At 29.6% G+C, this 16,531-nt stretch overlaps 1 protein-coding gene across 1 annotated transcript; it reads right to left on the bottom strand.

The window, feature by feature from the left end:
• Positions 1 to 15,093: 15,093 nt before the first annotated feature.
• LOC137815447 (protein SMALL AUXIN UP-REGULATED RNA 51-like) lies at positions 15,094 to 15,849 on the bottom strand. Its single transcript, XM_068618575.1, has one exon. The coding sequence runs from the start codon at positions 15,789 to 15,791 to the stop codon at positions 15,270 to 15,272; it is 522 nt and encodes a 173-aa protein (XP_068474676.1). The 5' UTR covers positions 15,792 to 15,849; the 3' UTR covers positions 15,094 to 15,269.
• Positions 15,850 to 16,531: the final 682 nt, after the last annotated feature.

The raw sequence follows: 16,531 nt of genomic DNA on the forward strand, positions 1-16,531 counted from the left end.
ATAATTTGAACGAATCTCTTTTGCAGAGGGAAATTATCTACAAACATGGAGTAAGTGCATGAATATTTAATTTAAGTACAAGGTTTGCTTAGTCTATGTTGTGTTTCATCTGTTCTTACCTGTATCTCATCAGACTTTGAGACAAGATTATATAGTATTGTATCATCTATCAAATTAAACACATGTGTCTTACATTCTTTGTTATTTTTATAATACTATCATCTTACAAACAAAGTGTAATCATGTTTTGCAATTAGTTGTTTTGAAGAACTAATTAAAATCTTGGGGTGTTGGAATTTTTCCTTAAATAGATTTTATTAGTTGTAGTTAGACACGTGCCTATGAGAGTTTTGCTTGCACTTATTACATCCCTAGATATGGAGCTGGAAAAGCACGACGTGAAAGCTCCCTTCCTCCATGGAAACAATGAGTGACATTTTGATGTCTAAACATGAAGATTTTCAATAATCTAGGAAAGAGAATTGGATTTTTGAACTAGGAAGGCATTGTATATTTAGAGCAATCTCTAAGGTAGCGGTACAAGAAATTCAATGAGTTCATTGTCTCTCATGGTTACAACATAAATCCTTATGATCTTTGTGTGTATTACAAGAATGTAAAGGACAACTCACAAGTTTATCTTTTGATGTATATAAATTATAACGTTTATGCATAAGGGGTACATTCAGAAGCTAAAGTCGTTGTTAATAAGTGAATTTGAGATAAATGGCTTAAGAGTTATTGGTAAAATTCTATGCTTGGATATGGGGTATGGCCATGCTTAGAAGAAGCTCTTTATAGGTTAATAAAAGTACATTTAGAAGGTCTTGGACTATTTTGGCCGGTGTGGTGCAAAATTGATAGGTACTCCTCAGACATTATCTATTCATCTATACGTAATTGGTACTTACCTTTCAGAATTTGAGAAGGATTACATGTCTTGTATTCCTTATGCTAGTGCAATGAAAAGTCTAATGTATGTGATGGTGTGCACTAGATCCAACATTTCCCAAATATTCAATGTCATGAGTAGATACATTATTTGTCCTAGAAATGAGCATTGACTAGTGGTGAATCATATTCTCAAGTACCTTAAGGTAAGTCTAATATGGCCTCATCTAAAGGGTGAAAACTGTGTACTCTTGCTTGATATACAAAATTGAACTATGTTAATGATATAGGTGTAAGAAAACCTATAAATGGATATCCTTTCACAATTGGGAGCTTGTTGGTTAGTTGGAAAACAATTCTTGTCAATACTAACATTGTCTGCTACTAAATAAAAATACATGGGTCTTGCACAAGTGTCAAAAGAGGGAATTCGGTTGAAGGGTCTCATGATTGATATGGATTTTTCCAAGAAAAATACTATTATACTTTGTGATAGTTAGTACAATTTTATTGATGAATGATGAATTTTATTATCAGTGAACCAAACATATTAATGTTTATCATTTTTTTGAACAAGAACAAGTTGAAGTGTAAAAAATTAATACCAAGACTTTTAATTCTTATATTTCAATTATTAATTCAAATAAATGAATCTTGTTCAAGTTATGAATAATTTTTGTTATGATGTTTTCTTCGTATTTGATCTACTTTGATATATTCTACTTTTTAATTTTCTCTAAAATTTTATTGAACCAATTCATTTATACGTGATTAAATGTTCATTAATGCTCAATAATACCAACATAATTATTAGCATCAACTTTAGATAATGAGCATTGAGATTTGACCAATACTAAATTACATTTTCTTTATGCATTCTAAATTATTAACTTAAGAAGATAAGTTAAAAGCTCAGATCTAAATAAAGTTGTACTGTAAATTTAATAAATAAATAAAATCTATAGATATTCTTTTAGACTTTTAGTTAAGTTGGAATACTCTATATAAATTAAAAATACTTAGATTTTTTAGTGAGTAATAAATAAGTACTAGTAAGAATATTATTTGATGAAGTTTGAAGAGCATACGAGGAGAATACCCCACCCATCACGAAACCAAATTTAGTTTTCTTCTTCCAATGATTTGACTATGTATGGATTAAGGAACATCTTCCATAAAATTAGTATATAATTAACTTGAATATTAATTGATCACACTCCCCAATGAATATAGTTGTGTACCATTTCGTTATCATTTTTCATTGTCAACTGTTCTCAAACAGTGCAATGGAGTGCGGATCATGTTAGGAGCACCACCTCTAATGATGTTCAAATCATTCACCAATAATATATAGATTAAGGTTAGATGTTTTTGTTTTTTTATGCACCACCTAATCAGACAAGACAAAACAAAACAAGAACCTCCACTTCCAAAGATATTTCCTTCTGATTTCAATTTAAACACCTATTAATTTATCTTCCAGGTTATATTATCATCTTCGTTTCCTTAAATTAAATTATTTAAATTAGGTCATTTCAGCTTAAATATAAATTAACTAATTGATTGTTGTATTAATTAAAAATATTAGTTAATATAATTTAGTTTTATTAATCTTCATTTAAACTAATTTTTAAACTATTAGAACCTAATATGAAAGATAAATAAATAATTGCTGAAAATAGAACAATTTTTTTAAAATCATATTATTAAATAAGATTAATTGTAGTTTTTTTATAAAAAAAAAATTGATGTTAAGCATCATTATGAAAACTAACATCCTAGCTAGACCGACATCCTAGATTTCAACTATCATATGTCATCGTATGAAGAAAGTATTATTAAAAAAAATAAAGAGAATACAAACTAGTACGAGGGATTAGGCCAAAACTCATACTTGTGAAAAAAAAATCAAATTACATCAAACGAGAAATAAGAGATTTACACCTATTATGAAAAAGTTCCAAAAAATGTTAGGAGGTATTATGTCACACCCACTCCAACTGATGAATAAAACCTAAGCTAGCTAACTTTTCAACACATTGATTACCTTGTCTGGAGATATAAGAAAATTTAAAATTTATTTGCTGACAAAATCAAAGACACTTTCTCCATCTATTTTTGAGAAACCAAGGCACCAACTTACAATCTTTAAAAGCATTGCGAACCAGAACAAAGTCACTCTCAAGCCCTAATTTCTGATACTTTTACTAGCCTCTTCTAGAGAAAGAATGACACCCATGAACTCAACATATAAAGGAGACTGGACATCAAGATATGTAGAAGAGCCACCAATATACTCACCCATATTGTCTCTATAAGTCCCGACGCATGTACCAGTGCTAGCAAATCCCCTTCAAGCACCATTGGTTGTTAACTTTGCACCAACCAGGATAAGAAAAATCCCAAACAACTTGAATGGAATTTTAAGCTTTGCTACTTCTAGTGTTAATATCAAAGAATTTTAGCACAGTAAAATCATGAATATAATTTCTCATATTTTTGTTAGAAATATTACTTATAGTCCTCGTAGAATCCTTAATAGCAACAATGACAACAACCAGATAGATAAGCTTAACAAGAGGACTATCTTCAGAATTGACAAAACCAATAATGTTAGTCGTAAAAGAAAAGCTAGTAGTAGAAAAAATCTAATGAAGCCGACTCCAATTATATATATGTAGTCGGATAATTCATTAAAAGAATTAGTTAATTAAATATGAAAAAAAAAATCAATGGAAAATTTTCATATAAAAGATATAACTCTTATATGGGGACCTATATCTTTTCATTAAATGGTCTAAAATTCAAATGTTAGTGATGATAATTTGGATATAAAATGAATTACTTAGAAAAATAAATCATTTTATGTATCTCCCCGTGTTAGTCAAAAACTTTTACAATTGATAATTCATACTAATATCACCATTATTGAATAAAAAAAATGTAACCATGGTTTTTAATGTATTCTAACAACCGATTTAAAATTGTCACTAATTAAGTTGTCATTAAAAATAAATTTTTTTCTGATAATTAAAATTGTTGTCATGTTTATCACATACAATGATAGTTTTGTGTAAAACTATCACGATTGTTCTCATTAATAATCATTATTGCAAGTATACTAATAGATGTCGAATCAAATTAAAATTATTTGAGTGTATTATGTCTAATGTAGTGATAAATCATCTAACGCTAGAAAGATGATACTATAATTATGGTCAGATGACTCCAAGTTGTCTTTCAATGAATCCAATAGAGAATCTAATGAAATAGTGTTAAGAACCTATTTGCGGGAAATAAAAATTAGCAATAACAACAAATTAAAGGGGGTCTGTGATTGTTCAATAGGAAAATATAAAAGAAGATTAAAAACAATAAAAATGTAGGTTGACTCCCAAGTTTATTCACTATGAATTCTTCATTGGTTTCCTAAGATTATAATCCTTTACTTCTAATACAGATGTCAAACATAATCAGGTGTCAATCAAATTCAGCATAATCTTATTAGCAAAGCAAGGGTCTATTGATGTATTCAATATCTCACTAGTTCTAAGCGTATACTCGTGAGATGTTTATCTTCTACCTCTCAAACTAAGCGAAAAAAAGATTGATTATAACTAAGCGAACTAACCAAGAAATTTAATTAAAGAAAATATTTGAATTCTCAACAAGCGTTCAAAAACATTCCTTTGATAGAACCTTGATTTCAAAATGATAAAAAAATAAAGCATAATCTACTATAGAAATTGAACAACAAAGCTTTATTGAACAGAACCTTAGAATCCAATGGGAAATCACAAGGGAATCAACCAAACAGGTTTTAGCCTTCCATGTAGAGGAAAAAACGAGAAAAATACAAAAAGAAAATAAAACTAGGTCTAGAATGTGTTTGTTGCTATGAGAAGTGATCAAAAAGCTCATTTCATTCTTCCTCTGAAGTCTCTTTTCTAATCTTTTTTTTTTCTTGCACAAAATAGGATTTGAAATCTACCTCATTGTTTTGCAATTATTAAATATTACCTTTATCTTTTTCAAATTATTAAGGAGATATATGCATTTTCAACTAGTCTCAAATTTTATTCTTGTTTCTCTTCTAGATATATTATTTCCAAATTTGCTTCCGATTTGCACATTGGTTGTAATTGATTTCAACATTGTTGTGAGAGATATTGCAGAAGATTTCTTGAATAATACCTTCAAAGGATATTTCCTTTATTTTTTACGCATTTTGTAGAGGAGTCTTAATTGCAAGATTTTGAGATAGTCTCATTGCATATGATTGAATTGATTTTAATTCTTTCTTCCTCAAAATGTAATTCATTCTTCCTGAAAATGTAATTCAATCACCAAATCAATATCTTCTTTTTCCATAATAGGGCACCCATCATAGGTGCTTCATGAAGATTGTCTAGCATATGCTCTCATTTGATCGTCTGGTCAAATTTTCAAATTACTAGATCATTTACTCTGTGAAATACTAGATCGTTTGTTACATCTTAAAACACATAAGATAAATCCAATTAGATAAATCTCAATTAAATAACAGTTACAACCAAAATTAATCCAATTAGATAAATCTCAATTAAAAGTATGAATTTATTTGATTTCAATCCAAGAGTTTATGATAAGAGCTTTAAAGTGTGAGTAAAATTATGTTCATCATACACATACGATAATGATTTTCATTAACAACCATTATTGTATGCTATTTTATTTTATTTTATTTTATTTTTTATCTAATGTATGCCTCAATTAAACAACCATGACACTTGTTGCATAACAAACCAAATCAACAATATCACAAGAAAATAATTAAAAAAAAATTATAACTCAAGAAAAAACAATATAATAAAGCAAAGTATTCCAAAAAAGTTAAAAATTTAAAGTAAAAATTGGGTCTTCGATTTTAAAGCAAAGGTGGTAGTGGTGGTGGAAGGTGATGGAAATGGCAACAACTGTTAGTTTTGAGGGTTGAGTTCAAAAGAGGGTAAAATGAACTAAAAACAACTTTCTCAAATCTTTAGAATAAAAAGCTTATTAAATCTTTAAATTGTAGAATCTGATTTACAATAGGCAATGCACTCAATGAAAAAATACATAAATTCCAAGAAACCAAGAGATATAAAAAGAGAGAGTGATCAATAGAGCAATTTTTATATTGGTTCATTTTATAGCACAAGCTACACCTAGTTGCTCAAACACATAAGCCAAACTCACACCATAATATCAAATTTTTACAAACACACAACTTCACTAGTGAAATCAAACTTCGTAAGAATCAAAATCTTGAACCCAATAAAACTTGATTCAATACCTAGTAACACCTTGTTACAATAAACCTAGAAACCCTAGTCATATCCAATAGAGGCATTGAAAAATGAATTAGAAACAAGGACAATATCACCTAGAATAGATTAATCAAAAAAAAAAAAAAAACTAGGTGAGAATCTATGTTTTCTATTCAAACCAAGATGTTGATCACAAATTTGCTCAAAGAAAATTTGTTTAGCTCAATTTAGACTCTCCTTTAAAAAAAAACAATAAGATTTTTAATAGGTTAAAACTATGTTTTGATATGTAAATACCACTTATAAGTAAAATTAATAGATCAACTCGTCATTTAATTAAATTAAACAGAATCATTCAATACACAATTAAGCTTAAGTGATTTTAATCTATTAAAAAATTTATTTAACATATTAAAATAGAGAGTTCATAACTACTCATAGTTTTAAAAGATTCTAATTGATTAAAATTCTTCTTGTAGTCATTCCAAAGCAATTAGAAACATTTTAACATATTAAAAAAAATTATCAATTAAAAATTTACCTATCTCCAAGAAGAGCTCCAATACATTTGGAGAACTTTTTATTTGCTATGCAGGACCAAAGCAAGAGAAAAATTACAAAGGTATCCTAATCAACACAAATCAACCTAAAATACTTCTAAGTCTTGATAGATCATTGCATATCTTCAAAATCTTTAAAGAGAGCCTAAAGGAATCCTAAGAAAATAGTTGGATTCATCAAATACTTGAACCACAGATTCAACAAATTCCCTTTATTCGATGAAGACAATTATCTAATAAAATTCAATATGCACAAGTGTTGATTTATAACATTTCCCTGCACTAAAACAAATAGCCTGCAAAACTTAAAAGAGATAGATTATAATAACACAATACAAGTTATCTCCCTCTTTAACTTTATCAAACAACTTATCAAAATGGGAAACACAAAATAGCATTATTAGAGTGTTCATAAAAAGAATAAGACAATACAAAATAGTAAAACATAACTGCAGAGAAAACAATCAAAGAAATAAACAACAGTCATACAAGACAAAATGCAAACAACAAGCAGAATAACAAATGCAACTAGAAATACCAAATTTATGTCAAAACAATTGGCTTTAGAAAGGAGGTTGAATAAAGTCTTAATCTCTTTTCATGGATAACTATACTAGTTTGTCCAGCTGATAAGCAACGCAAACAACACAAGACAATTTTATACTGATTCACGCAAACACACGTGATATGTCCAAGAAAACTTTTGAAGAGGTTCCACTAACCAAATAAATTGATTACAATGAGTACACCAACAACTCCTAGTTAAATTGAGTGCGCAAACCACTTATAGTTATCCCGAGTACACCTTCTTGGTTATATTGTCTTAATCTTCCCCTAAGACTAAGACCTCACAAAACAAAATAAGAACAAACTCTTAAAGATAAAACAATCTTATCTATTTGGTTTAACTTCATTGTGTGAATAATTACAAGGTTTCGTACATCCACAAAGAACATTGTTTGAGCATTAGAAGATAGGAAAATTTGTATGTAGTTTGTGTGTATTCTTCATCTTGATTCCTATATATAGGCTTCTTCATATGACCCTTTTAACAATTCTTTTGTTGATATTTGATTTTTACTTGATTTTTATCATCAACTTGTAATCTTTTATGCATTCGTTGATTTGATATAGAAAGTCTTGCTCTTGTTTATGTTAGAATTAATTGTTGAGTTCAAGAGGGTGGGGAAAGGGTGAATTGAACTATCAAGAATTAAAAAAAACATTTTAAAATGAATCTTTGATGAGAGAATCAATTTTAGAATTTGGTTAGGTTTTTTTTATCGTGTTAAAGTTCAGAACAAGAATTAAAGAACAAATCACAACTCTAAAAAGTTAACAAGAGAGAAAAGAAGACATGCACAACAATTTTGTATTGGTTCAATCTTATACAAAAGCTACATTTAGTTACTTGACTAGATCAATCAAGCTTTCACTAAAAAAAATTGTTTACAATAATAAAAAAATATAAGAAAACACCAAGAACCCCCTCTCATAAACCCTACAAAAGAAAGACTACACCAATAACACTATTTTTGTGAGTTGATTATGAAAACCCTATTTTGAAACAACAACCTTACAAGGTATAAAAGGATTACAGTTGAAACAATATCTCTTGACGCAACACCAATATAGGAGAAAGACAAAATTCCAGGTGAACACACTCAGCCAAGAGGATTGATCTCGAAAACACCTCAAGAATACTCTAAGAAAATGTCTTTGATCAGTACAAACTCTCTCAGATTTGGAAAAGATATGAAACTCAAATTTTCAAATTCGTGTTAATGAGATGAACACAAGAGAGTTTTATAGAATATTTCATGTCTATTTTAATGGATTAAAACTACTTTTTAATTTGTTGATTTCACTTATTAGTGAAAAGAATGGATTAAAAAATAGCAAACATCAAAAGAATGCAAAAGAAGAAAAATGCATATTTCTTGCGTCATCCACTTTGTAGAAAGGAATAAAATGAGTCATCTTGCTAAATATAACCACTACCACAAAGATGGAATCAAAGCCTTTTTGGGTTTTAGGAAGACCAAGGACAAAATCCATACTAATATCTTCCAAGGGGGTACAAGTAATAGGCCAAGGAGTGTAGAGTCCATAACGCATCGTCTTAGACGTAGATTGAAGACATGAAATGCATATATGAAAGTTCATTTGGACATCTCATCTCATCTCACATGGGGCTAAAAGAACTTTTCTTTAAGAAAACATAGAGTTTTATCAACTTCAAAATGGCCCATGAGACCTCTTGTAAGTGCCATATTTCAGTAATATTTCATATTAAAATACATATACTTATGTATATTTATTGATAAAATTAATATATAATTTAACCCCTAATTTATGAATTTAAACCTTTTTAAATATTTTGTGATTATAATATGAATAAGAATGATTTATTCCCAAATTTATGTTAATTTCAGGATTCTAGGGAGAAATAGAGATGAAATGGCTAAAGAGTAATAGACAAGATGAAAAGGGAAGGCTGGAACGTTAATTCAACTCGCCTAAGCCAAAAGTACTCCAGAGGAACTCACCCAAGCCAGCCCAATCTTGCCTAGGTGAGATCACTCCAGAGAAGTTGGGCTTTTTCTTGTCTAACTCGACCAGGCGAGCCCAATCACACCCAAGCAAGAGGTCACTTAGCCCAAGTCAAAGTAGGTTAAATATGAGGCGTAAGGCACAACCTTGGACATCATTGGGAGAATAGAAGGTGATTTTAAACCCTAGAGGAGGCAGTCATCAACGAGAAACATCTTGTATCTTCTTTTCTTGCTTTCCATGCTTGTAATGGACAACATGAGTGACTAATTCTACCCTTTGGAATTAAGAGTAATTTGCTCAAATTCTTATGTATTAAGGTGATATTTAGATATAATATTTCGTTCTTGATTGATGATTGGTATTGTCATTTTATTCTTAATGTTTGTTTTATCATGAATTTGTTTCTTAGGTTTGACTCAAAATTACCTCTAAGTTTCTAACCTAAAGGGATGTTTAACATATTTAAATGCTAGGAATAGATTTGAAATGTTAATTGCTATCAACATCTAATCATAATGATAAGAAGTTATAAATATGCGGGGAATCGATATTTAGGACACTATCTTAATAATTTTATATGCAAGGAATCAATATGAATGAATTTTATATGGGCATTAATATCCATCCACGATAGAATATTATTATGCTTTTCAAAATACAAAAGAGTAAGAAGGATGAACCCCAATCCCAATTTTCCCAATTGAATCAACAACTCTTTACTTTGCTTTATTTACATTCTTGCAATCATACACAACAAACTTCCAACAAACTTTTACTTATTGTTTTCTATTTAGTGAATCTTATACTTGAAAATTCAATTATTCCTTGTGGGTTTGATATACGTGAGTTGTCTTATATGATATTAAGAGGTCAAGTTCCAGAGACCAATTATTATTTGAATCAAAGATTGAAAAGGTAGCTAGAATAAATAGGGAGACAAAGAGAAAAGAAAAACAATGAGACACTAGATAGGAATCCTTAACCACTTCTTCCCTTCCGATTAATATTTTTCAGAAATAAAACAACATGACTAAAGAGCAAGCATCACCTCCTAGGAGAACACTTAGAGATTATGCATGTAGCAGGGGTCAATGCACTTTTCTAATATTGCAATACCTTCTACCACCAGGGCCTTAGATATGTACCCATCAATTTACAGCAATGGACCATGAGGATCCATATACACATTTGTCTACATTTTATGAATTAGTGGGAACAATGGTCTTTCAATAAGGTGATATTGAAACTATTTATTTGTGTTTGTTTCCTTTCTCATTGGCAAGAAAAGCTAAAGAATGGCTCAATTCATATCCAAATCAAAGCTTCACTAACTGGAAGGATGTAGGGAAAAAATTACAAAGATTTTTTTCCATTATCTCGCTACATCATTGTTGAACCAAGTGGTGTTCAAGCTTTGAAGAATTCAAACCCTTTGAAGGATGTTGAAGGCTTGGTTGTGCTTGTTGTTGCTGAGCTGTCTTAGTTAGGATCTGGGGTAGTTTGAGTTTTGTAATCCACTCTAGATTGAATCCAAAGCATAGGCATTCTCAATCTTTTAAAAGAAAAGTGTTTTTCAAACTAAGTGAAAAACAACCGATTGTTTTGTCGAAACAACCGATTGTTTTATACTTAGATGTTTTTAGAAAAGATTGAAAACTATTTTTCAAATGGTTGAACTGTTAAAACCAAAACAACCGATTGATTCGAGGAAACAACCGATTGTTTGTTTTGGTACTATAACAGAAAAACTATTTTAGCTTTGACTGAGCTTTAAATGTTTTAATTGTTTACGCTCCAGTCTTTAATGCTTTGACCAATATTTAAATACAATGAATAAGTTTGTTAAGATTTGATAACAAACATCTTTGAATAAATTCAGAAAAACAGATTTGAGAAATAACAATCTTTTGAGAACAACAAGATTTTGATTTTCAAAGAGTTGAGATTGCTTAGAGATTGAGATTGATCAAAGAGTGTGAGATAGGATTTCTGCTTGTATTGATTTCAGATTTACTTCTGTAACAAGTGTAATCCTTGTATCTGTTGAACAAGTTTCTTCTATGTGTTTGCTGATAAGTGTTGTGTGTTCTTGAGGGGATCAAGATCAGCATTCTTAGTGTTGGTGTGTTGGCCAAGAGAAGTGTGTGTCTTGAGGGGATCAAGGTCACTTTCTTGGTTGTGTTGTAAGTGATCTAGGTTTGATTGCTTAGTGGAATTCCTCAGTGGTTTCTGAGAAGATTGGATGTAGCTCTGGGTTTAGAGTGAACCAGTATAAACATTTGTGTGCATTCTCTTTATCCCTAATTCTTTAAATTCAGTTTTGTTTTTGTAAACTGGTATAAACAACCGATTGTTTCTGCGAAACAACCGATTGTTTTTCTAGTGCTGTTGTTTTTGCTTATTGTTTTGACAAACTGAATTCCTTATCAATTGTTTCTTGAGATAATTTCATTCTTGACTTAAAAGTTTTCGAAATCCCTCTTTAAACCATTCACCCCCCCTCCGTCTAGTTTAAAGCCATCCATTCTAACAATAACAAAAGTTTGAGGACAAATCTTTCTCTAAAGGGGAGGGTGATGGAAACCGTCCAACCACAACATCCAAAAAATAAGGAGGATAAATATCTAAAGCTTTGTACATAGACTTATTAGCATAAATAGGTCTAATTGAGCTTTTGTTTATCTTTTGTAGGTTCAATAACGAGAACAATTCTTGGAGGAAGAAATTTTCAAAGCATATCAGAGAAGACTTCCACACCATGAAAGAATATTAGAGTCTTGATCAAAGGACTACAAGAAAAGTGGAACTCAGTTGGTTTCAGCAAGACCATGTCAATATCTTTTTGGGTCAGACTTTAATTTAAATAATTGTATAAATTAGTTCTAGATTTTATTTGAGTCATGTATTGGACTTTGGTTTAATTTTCGAACTTGTATTTAGACTAATAGAAGAGTGAGTGGGTATAGAAATAGAGTGGTGTGTATTGTACTATAACTACAAACAAAAATTGTTATTTATTTAAAAAAAAATCATTACAATATATGCATTCATCGTTTTAGTCCTTAAACTACACCGCTTAGTATATTTAATCTTTGAAAGCTATTTTAAAATTTTAATTTTCCTAAAGCTAACATATAATAAATGATTGAGTTTAAAAATTAAAATGAAAATGAATAATTAAATTTGAAAATTACAATGACAAAAATATAGTAACTTCCAAAAAATAAAATAAAATTAAGTGGCGTAATTTCGTATCCAAAATGATAATAAGTTTGTCATGCAAACCAAAAGTTACCTAGCATCAACTAAAAAAATCATACTTTCAGAAACTCTTTTTAAAAGTTTAAAATTTTCAGAAACCCGACTATTTATTTTTCAAAATTAAAGTGACTGACCGCAAAAAAAAAATCTTTAACTTTTGCAAGAATAACTGGCATAACCATTTTATTTATCTATGCATTTCTTCTATCATATAACTAAAAAAACTAAAGGCAAATATGTTCTTCTTTTATATTTAATCAAATGAGTTGAGATATTCTTTACTTTTTCTTTTCTTAATCCCTTCCTTATTTTTAAGATTCATAAATTATAATTTTTTTTTATAAATTCACTTTCTCAGTTAGAGTGGCATTTCATACTTCAACCATCATTTGTCACTCACGTAAAACAATCCACTAATAGAAAAACTATAAAATTTACTCATTTATTTGTTTATTTTCTTTTGTACTCGTTTGTTTATTTATTTTGTTTCTTCTTATTTTTTTTATTTTGTTTCATCCTCAACTACATGCTTAACTACGTGATCCTTGTCCTCAGCTGCTCTTCCACATGAGCACATGGCAATGAGCTTACAGTATCAAACTTGTGCAAATAGTTTCCCATTTATTTAGGTCAAAGTTGAACATGGACTTGGGAAATTAAAATCTAGAAACCGGTAAATTCTGCCACCCTTTCTGTGTTATTAATGCCATGTCACATGCTTCTCTTGAAAACCCAAAAATGACTCAGTTTTCAGACCATAAACTAGCTTAAAATAAAAAACATAGCAATAAAATAATTAAGCCATGAGGTAACAACAGTACAATTGTAATGTACGAGGGTACCCTGACTTTTAGGGCGGTTTGCACTCAGAACCTATCACACACTTTAATTTAGCTAAATCTGTTTAATAAATTTATTATGGACATGTAGAATCTCACTCCCTCAATTAAATAAACCAACCCCACATGAGTTTAACCTTCAAAACAACAAAGGAGAACTTGGGCAAAAAAATATATGATGATACGCAAATATTAACTAGGGCAAATTTGTATACACAGAGAATTTTAAAGTAATCAATTTGTTTTTTATTTTAGAATTCTTAAATATGTAGAAATACACTTTTTAAGATATTACACAAAAAAAAATCTTCTTTTAATGGGAGATGCATTTTCCTTATTAATTGAATTTTGTATAAATCCCAACAATAAAAATGTAAGACTCGATTGTTATTTTTATTCGTTTGCCTTTTTTTTTAATTTTTGAATAATTTTAATCATTAATAGAGTTATTCAAAAAAAATATGTTAGATATATAGTACTTTTCTAGCACTCTTGTTAAAAAATCTTTAAAAAAAATTATCATTTTATTTATTATAATCAAATTCACATTATGATTACAAAATATTTATTTATTTTTTAGTAAATAAGTTCTATTTAATTTTTTATTGGAATTTCTTTTCATGTTTTTCCATCAGCCTTAATTTTCACTCTTACCAAGATAATGTTATTATTTTATCTAAGAAATTAAAATATTTCTTTTATTTTCTTATTAATATATTTATTATAACTTAATGTATTTTAGCACAACTTTTTATTAAAATTAATCATTAATTTCTTGAATAATATTCTAAAAAATTTAATTTACCTGACCCGTGATGTTTAGAGTTACATCAATCATTCACTAGGCTATAATTAAGGTGGACCACTTTAATCCCCCTACAAGCTATCTGTTTCTAAATTATTAATTTATCAATTTAAAAATCAACGACTGAATAAGTGATTTGAATCTTGTCAGAGAGATAATGTTAGCAATTATTAAGCATCTGCTGCAAGGGGATTATTAGACTCTTATGCACCTTTGACTTTGAATTACCTTCTTAAGTATACCAATTTGAAGGTGGTTTTTATCACAACTTGCCTGACACACGAATTTAATTTTGCCAAATGATTAGTGTTTTTCCCAGTATCAATTAATAAAAAATATTCAAGTGTAATTAAAAAAATTATTATAAAAACCTTGAAGATATATTTCCATTATCAATCTTTTGCCTTAAATTCTTGTCATGTTTTCTTTAAAAGGTAAGTAATTAATCAAAGGACATGAAATATATCCTCTAGAAATTTTTCAATAGCCTTTTGGAATTATATTTTTATATAATAATTAATATATTTATGGCAAGGTTGTTGGTGTATGATGTTTTTAAACAGCTATAGTCAATGACCATAGTACTCTCCATATAGGTATTGAAAAGTAAGTAACTATTTACCACACAAAATGTTATATCTTCAAGGAAAACTAGTATTTTGAATCCTTTCTACTTAGGAAATTGAAACAGCACCTGTTCATAGTGTTTGACCCATGTCTACTATTACAGGTTCCAATTGGGAATGCTTTTTCCTGATTCAAAACTTTTATATATGAAGTCATTTTGAAGATAACTGAATCATCACTTGTTTGCTACATGGATGAAAACGTGCATGAGGATTTGTTTGGTCCTATGGTTTGATTGTGTTCTTGTTAATTGGAATAAACTGCAATGAGCAAAAACTTTCTGACATAAAAATAGTGCCAAAGAATAAAGTTAGATTACATGAATCACACAACCTTGACCCAGTAATATCAATCCTCACACTCTTTCTCTCATACATTGAATTGGTTTTGTAAGGTACAAAGAAACAAAAGGAGAAAAAAAAAGGATAAAAACTGCGCAGTATTATCTGCACAATGGACTTTGAGGATGGTGAGAATATGCAAGCTGGTTTTCTGAGCAGTACCCCATCAACATCTCTTCAATGCTGAGTCTACAATCTTGGGAGGGAGACATGTCCCCTTTCCTTTCCACCATCTTCAAGATACTCTGAAAAACAGCCACTTCACAAGGAATCCTGAGAACACCTGTTTGTTGAAATCCAAATTCTTCTTCTGCTTCTCTCAGAAGAATCTGAAAGGCTTGGTGACCCAAGTACTCAGTTGGTATAGTGAACCTCTTAAGCTCTTCACCAACACAAACAGCTAGGTACCCTTTTGGAACAACATTGCTTGAACCTCCCTCACGTTCTGATAGGGAAAGGGTTCTCTTCAGAAACTTTATACTCTTGCTGGTGGTTGTGGAAGTGCCCACATTGGTGGTACCAGTGGTTTTTGAAGAATTAGCTAGCCTTCTCCATTTCTTGAGGATCTGTTGAAGTCTAACAATTTCTCTGATCTTGTTAGATTTCTTTAGATCCACAGACATGGTGACTTTTTTTTTCTCTTCTGTGGTATCGTATTTTCGGGCTCTTTGCTGGTTTACTTGGTTTGGCTATATTGGAGCGGCATGCGTCCTATTTATAGAGCTTGAGAGCATGGAAATTAATTCTCGTTTCCCAATGATGAGAAGTTTTCTTTCTTTTCATTTGTACATATAGAATATAATAATGGGGCTACTTCAATTTTGTCTAACATGCATAACAAAATCAACAAAATCAAAAGAAGTTTTCCATGTTAAGATGAGTTAAAGAGAGCCAATTTTACTGTATATCACCTAAAAAATTGGATTGAAAATAAGGAAAAATACTTCACACACGCGTAAAAAAATAAAACTACATTATTATATATATTGTTATTGTATAGGTGAAAAGGTTTCTTCCTTTTTTTTTTAATTGGATTTGGTCTTGAATGCTTAGAACGGATACCAACAAAATCACTCTGATATTTATTAAAATTTAGTATAAGATAGATAAAAATAATATAGGATTTGGGTGTATTGCATATTTATAGGGCTAAAAGGCTTTCGATTCTGGATTTATATTAGGACAGGTCACAAAGTTAATATTGATTGTTATTAAAATAAAATTGTATACCTTTGATGAGGATAATTACCTATCAGTGAGATATCTAATCTTATAATTGGAAAAATATTTGATCATGTCACCTGTAGATACTCAACTATTGGTATACCGATGATATATATATATATATATATATATATATATA

The sequence above is a fragment of the Phaseolus vulgaris genome, chromosome 1, assembly GCF_000499845.2.
Source record: "Phaseolus vulgaris cultivar G19833 chromosome 1, P. vulgaris v2.0, whole genome shotgun sequence".
NCBI lineage: Eukaryota > Viridiplantae > Streptophyta > Magnoliopsida > Fabales > Fabaceae > Phaseolus > Phaseolus vulgaris.